Below are 6722 nucleotides of genomic sequence, written 5' to 3'. Positions count from 1 at the left end.
AGTAGCGTGGCGGTCTATTCTGTTGCCTATCAACATGGGTATTGCTGGTTCGAATCCCCGTGTTACCTCCGGCATGGTCGGGCGTCCCCTCAGGCACAATTTGCCATGTCTGCGGGCGGGAAGCCGGATGTGGGTATGTGTCCTGGTCACTGCACTAGCGCCTCCTCTGGTCAGTCGGGCACCTGTTTGGGGGGGAGGGGGAACTGGGGGGAATAGCGTGATCCTCCCACATGCTATGTCCCCCTGATGAAACTCCTCACGGTCAGGTGAAAAGAAGCAGCTGGCGACTCCACATGTATCGGAGGAGGCATGTGGTAGTCTGCAGCCCTCCCCGGATTGGCAGAGGGGGTGGAAGGGCGACCGGGGTAGCTCGGAAGAGTGGGATAATTGGCAATAAGTACAATTGGGGAGAAAAAGGGGGAAAAAAGAACTGAACAACAGTGGCTAAGGACAAACGGGCACAACACACTAATTCCTCTTGTGCATTATCAGTGCTAGGTTTCATAGGAAGGCAGCAGAAAAGTCATAGAAGTATAAAAAGATAACGGAGGCGAGTTAGTGGTGCCAGGCCAATCGATAACGTGGACACAGTTCTACCATCAACTATGATGTACAATGCAGATGAAATTCCCCAAGGCAGGAGGTGAGAGGTCTACTGTGAAGTCAAGGAAAGGTTAGTCACAAAAATAACAGAAATCCGCAGGACAGGAGATGCACAGAAAGGTCAACATGCTACAGTGAGACACATGGCTTCATGTTATCAGCATGTAATGAGGCAGCTGGTGGCAATGTATAAAGACGTGAGCTGGCTTCCAAACAAAAATAATTGCTCCAAAGCTGATGACATTTCACTGGCTTACACTGTCATTCGACAGACACTAACAAAGACGGCGACGTATTATGCCGAGAGCCAAGGAAACCGGTGCTTTGACATGCAATGCATGGGTGGAAATAGCCTGTTAATGAATAGACAGCGTGGGGGAGCGGGGGGGGGGGAGATAAAGATGGCAAAGAAGATACACCAAGCATGCTCTGCGGTAAAATATTGCTATTGTTAGGCGGTGCCGAGGGAAAAGTGCTGCGATGCAGAAAGATCGGAAAGTCTTGACAGCTTTCCAGTGGCAGAGTCTGATGGCTGAGCAGGGAGATTGGAGGGAAAGTGCAGCACAGGGCTGCTGTCAGGCCACACCAGAGCTCCATTTAACAAGGTCCAGAGATGAGCTGCAAAGCAATACAGTGCATGGTGGGGGTACTGGGGGAGATGGGGGGCATGAGGAAGAGGAAGGGAGGGATGGAAGGACAGCTCAGAGTAAAATCTCACACATTTTCCAGTGGCTCCTGAACCTATCATGCCAACAAGTCTGGGTTTCCTCTAATGTGCATGGTAGCAGAGATTGGAGAGCCTAACTCAAGGGCAGGAGCTGAGGGGGATTCCCAGATTTAGATGAGAATCTGCCATGATGTCCTGAATTCAGAGTACTCTGTCACAGTGAAGCCATTGATTCCTCTCCATGAATCAGTGAGGCCTAGTAGATTCCACCCCCTCCATCTCTACCTCTACTATAACACCAGCTGTGTAGTGCCAGAAGTGATCATTCTCACGTGTTAATTCTGCCCCTTTGCAAGGGTGTAGTTAGCTCATCTAAACCATGGTACAGGACATGCAGTAATTATTAACATGAGCAAACGGGAATCAGGTTTATTTTGAACATGAATGCCTTTGGGGCAAACACACAGGAATCTTCAAAGGCCTCACTGTGAATACTAACACTCTCCTTGTGTATCTCGTCTTCTTGCTGTACTCGTAAAAAGCATTTCAGCTATAGCCGAACAGTGGAGGCTCTCATGGGGCTTCTGAATCCCTCTTTCCATCCTGGACCCGAGCATCAATTTCCCAGACTGTCACGAAAGCTTATCTCCCAACGTCAGGCAAAATGTAAAACCGCACGAATGCTGAAGCCCCATTAGTTATGTCCACCCTATTAGAGCTAGCTAATTCCATATAAAAACCACCCACCCATATTAAATGAATCTATGTTCATGGGACCCTCCTCCTCTGCGCAGAAAGCCATGCTTGCAGTAGCAGCAGGGAGGAGATGGGTCCCTAGGTGCCAATAAACACATATGGGTTAATCTTAGAAGACGTGCTGCATTTCTTTTGTAAAGAGGGTTTTCCATATGAGCCTGATGTATCATGTGCTGAATATTAGACTTGACAAAAGAATTTGTTGTTATTTTGATTGAGTGTGCAGTTTTATTGCTGGGGTTTTCATTTCAAATAATTCCTGATGGCATAAGAATATTACTGCATTGAAATATTCCAATGATTTTCTAAAATCAAACATGTCAATAACAAAACATTTTAATCAAAATGTTTTTATGCATGCTCAATACTCCAGGTAAGAAAATCACAGAAAGTTGAATCAGTTCATGTGGACACAATTTCTATTGAGAGAAACGTTTCATTACTCATCTAAGTGATCTCTTCATTCTCAACTGACTGCAGGTATCCCCACCCTTATAAACAATACAGAGGCACGACGATTGATTTCATATGCAAACTGCTGTGACCATTAACCAGAGTTACAAAGTCAATGTGTAGTATTCACAGAGGATTGGGGAATGGCTGCAATCACAGCATTGTAAGATGGCAGCAGAGGCACAGGGGAGACCATGGACTCACTGGTGTTCCTCCAATATCTTCATCTAAATGAAAACCAGTGGATTTGTGACTATCATGCCAGGACCTTGCGGGATTGGTTCAAATGCTTCAAAGGTTCCAGTTCTGAGTTGAGAGTATATCTGTCGCCATCTTACAATGCTGTGATTGCAACCACTCCCAATCCTCTGTGAATAGTACACATGGGCATTCTAACTCTAGTTAATGGTCACGGCAATTTGCATATGAAACCGATCGTTGTTTTTGGTCGTTGCGCCACTGTATTGTTTATAAGGGTGGGGATACCTGCAGTCAGTTTAGACTCAAGAGGTCACTTAGATGAGTGCTGAAACGTTTCTGTCAATAAACGTGTCCAGATGAATTGATTCAATTTTCTGTGATTTTAATCAAAAAGTTGTCAAACGTGTGTAATTGTAGCCCTATACGTTATTACTGCTACTAACACGTTCTATGACAGAATGCCTGATCATAATATAAACTGCCCTCTCAAACATCCAGAAATTAAACTGTGATCGGTATGAGTCTGATCAGTTTTTATTCTTGTTAGAAACAGTTAATTTGGATAGAACAAGACTGGTAACTAAAAAAAGACTGTGAGCCTGCACATTTACATAATTTATGCTAACTCATTCATCACTTTCCCATTATCTCCTTAGGGGGGCGACTCTTGATCCTGGTTTTGTGGCTGAACCTTGTGCCTCGAGCTGAGGGCTGCCCTGCCAAATGTGTGTGCTACAGTGAACCTAGGCCTACTGTGGCCTGTCAACAACAAGGACTGTTTTCCATTCCAACGGAGATCCCTGTGCGGAGCCAACGGATCTTCCTCCAGAGCAACACGCTAACAGTGGTGAGGTCTACCAGCTTCAGCTCCTGTCACAACCTCACTGTTCTCTGGCTATACTCCAACAACATTAGCCATATTGAGGCTGGGGCCTTCTATGGTTTGGAGAAACTGGAGGAACTGGATATTGGAGACAACAGCAACCTCCGGACCATCAGCCCCACAGCTTTCAGAGGGCTAACTAAACTGCACACCCTCCACCTACATAGGTGCGGCCTGTCGGAGCTCCCCGTTGGGGTGTTCCGAGGAATGTGTTCTCTTCAGTACCTTTACCTGCAGGACAATAACATTCTAACTCTGCATGATGACACTTTCCTGGACCTTGCTAACCTCACCTATCTCTACCTGCACAACAACAAGATCAAGATTGTCACGGACAACATGTTCCGTGGCTTAATCAACCTGGACCGACTGCTGCTGCATCAGAACTGGGTCATCTATGTCCAGTCGAGGGCATTTAGTGACTTGGGCAAGCTTAAAACCCTCTTCCTGTTCTTCAACAACCTAACCATCTTGACAGGGGAGACCATGGACCCATTGGTGTCCCTCCAATATCTTCGTCTAAATGGAAACCAGTGGATTTGCGACTGTCGTGCCAGGACCTTGTGGGACTGGTTCACACGCTTCAAAGGTTCCAGTTCTAAGCTGGAATGCAGTATTCCCTTGGACCTGGCAGGGATGGACCTGAAACAACTGAAAAGTGAGGACATGGAGGGTTGTGTGGAAACACCTCAAATCCAGACCAATATATTTAGCTCTAAAGCACGATCTGGGAAGTTCCCCTCCACTGAAAATCCCCTGTCAGAGGCCATTCCCAGGTGTTGCCTCGGTGATAATGACAAATCCTCCATCCTATCAGGCAAGAGCAGGCAAATCACCACCAACCCCCTAAAAGAAAAGGAGAACATATCCAAGACCAAATTTAAGGAACCTGAACGAACAAAAAACGAGACCCGGAACAAGCAGAGCGATGGGCCATTGGGAACCTTGTCCAACAACCTAGATCAGTCTTTGGAGAATCCAGATCTCATAGGCAATCTGGAACCTTCAACAGCTCCTAACAAAAAGAAAAAGAAGTGCTCAAAAAAGCCCAAATCAGACAACCATTGTCTCAAAGGCCAGGGATCTACAATTCAGGTGCTGAGCTTTCTCTTCATTCCCATGATCTGGATTTGTCTAGCCATGTCTTAGGACTCCTGATCATGTTCTACACGCAGGACTCAATGATTGTTAATGCTCATGACAATGATACTGAAGTTGCAGTGACTTTCTACAACAGGCAGTGACTAAAAATTAAGAAGTCATGTTTGGCGCGACAGGGGTAAAAAAGACTAACAACAATGAAGACGCTGGAGTACATTTAACAAAATGGATGCCTTTTCAGAACACTTCAGATCTAATGTATATACTGAATCAGTGCCCAAAATTGTTTGTTCTGTATGTACTTAACTGTACTGTGTCTAAGCTACACTTTGGAGACTCTCCTTTCGTTTTTCCCACTCAAAAGCTTTTACAGCAAAGACGGGACAGCTTAGATGGAGCACTGGAGAACGGGAAAAAAATAAACAAAGAAAATCAGAGTTTGAGCGCACAAAAAGAATGTTTGGGTTTGTTTATCAGACAGGAATGATCTCCATCCCCCCCTTATTTATTCAAAGTGATGCATTTGTTGGGTACTGTTATGTTTTTTATGTTTCTAAGTAATTCAGTAAAAACAAATGTTTTATCCTCCCCCAACTTTAGTTATATTTTCATGACAGAAAGGGTACAAGGGTAGCATTGACCAAAATAATGCTGTCATATTGTTCATGGAGATTGCAATGGAACCATAGATATGCATTTTATTTTACTTGTGTACAAGTATGAATATATTATGAATAAAAGGTCTTCTTTCGTAGAGCTTTTTGGTATTGTGTGAGTTACTTCCAGAGATGTATTTAAACAGCTGGATTTGTGACGATACAGCAGGTGAGACAAGATGAGACAAGATGAAAATGTATCTTACATCCAGATATTGCATTGCATATTCATGACAAAAGAAAAAAAAAGTACACCTATGACTCATGAGGATATGTGATTTTGCTAGTGTACTGTTTTAATGAGAGCGGAGAAATCTACATTACAACAGAAGATTATTCTAAGATCATGTCAGCAAAACTGCTCTAAATGAGTACCAAAATGCATTTGAATCTATTGTGTGCAATCATGTCAGCCTGTATTATGTCTCGACCAACTGTGTTGTGAGGCAAAACCTTCCTTCTAATACCTCCCAAACAGATGGCAGGCCTGCTGGAGCATGTTCATTGTTTTTTAGGGGTCGGTTGGGAAGTAATGACCGAGGGCTTTGTCAAATCTGGATGGGTCCCAAACCCTTGTACTCCACATTTGGTTTTTCCCTCTTCTCCTTTATCCTCCTCTTTTCTCTTCCTCTCTGGGATGCTGGCACCTGGTTATCCAGACACATACGTGTAGGGGTGTGTGACTTTGCCAAAGCATGTGTGAGCTCACTCACAATGAAGATCCCATTCATCTGCTGGTGGACACAAAGCAGAAAAAAACATGTCCTACAGCTCACCTTTCACTATTTAGCCTTTCAACTGAAAACACATTGAACTGACTTTCGCTTGTTTTTTTCCCCGTTGTGTTTTATTTTATCACAACACTTGGTCTAAGAATAACAAACTGGCATTAATAGAACAAGCCTCTGTTTGATCTGCAGCGATTACTGTCTCTGCTATTTTGATGAAACCTCTGAGCGCTTTCTGTGAAGATCAAACAAATCAACGCTTATGTTACAGTACACAAGCCAAAACAAGCTAGTCAACTGAGACGCCATTTCTGCAGTATATTTACAAGACCTTCCTTATCTTACTGCCTGCTGAGTGTGCCGCCAAAGGCTTGAATAAAATTCTCCAACAACTGACAGAATTGGGTGTTAGATTAATTAGATTAAAGTTTTATTTTACAATATTTTTACAATATTTAAAATGTAATAATTTTAATTTATTTTTTTAATTTTTATTTCTTTTTACTTTTAAAAAAATATATATCATATTTATATGTATTTTATATTGATATATAAAATTATAAATTATTTAATTTTTAATAATTAATTTGAATAATACATTTTTAAAAATATTTTACAAACATTGCCAATATTGCTCATGATGTTTGGTGAATTAATGAAGACTGGATTGAAAT

At 43.0% G+C, this 6722-nt stretch overlaps 1 protein-coding gene across 1 annotated transcript; it reads left to right on the top strand.

The window, feature by feature from the left end:
• Nucleotides 1–2904: 2904 nt before the first annotated feature.
• Nucleotides 2905–4712, top strand: rtn4r (reticulon 4 receptor). The gene is made up of 2 exons (XM_056293790.1): nucleotides 2905–2926; nucleotides 3337–4712. Exons 1-2 carry the CDS (start codon nucleotides 2905–2907, stop codon nucleotides 4710–4712), a joined length of 1398 nt encoding a protein of 465 aa, XP_056149765.1.
• The last annotated feature ends 2010 nt before the right edge of the window (nucleotides 4713–6722 follow it).

This window comes from Lampris incognitus, chromosome 1 (genome assembly GCF_029633865.1).
Source record: "Lampris incognitus isolate fLamInc1 chromosome 1, fLamInc1.hap2, whole genome shotgun sequence".
NCBI classification, from domain to species: domain Eukaryota; kingdom Metazoa; phylum Chordata; class Actinopteri; order Lampriformes; family Lampridae; genus Lampris; species Lampris incognitus.
This window is presented reverse-complemented; position numbering and strand designations above follow the sequence as displayed.

Bases quoted from the DNA above. Each gene is read 5' to 3' on its own strand.
- rtn4r (XM_056293790.1), top strand. From the start codon at position 2,905: ATGAAACCGATCGTTGTTTTTG. The intron at 2,927-3,336 runs GTCGTTGCGCCA...TTATCTCCTTAG, and splicing joins GAAACCGATCGTTGTTTTTG to GGGGGCGACTCTTGATCCTG.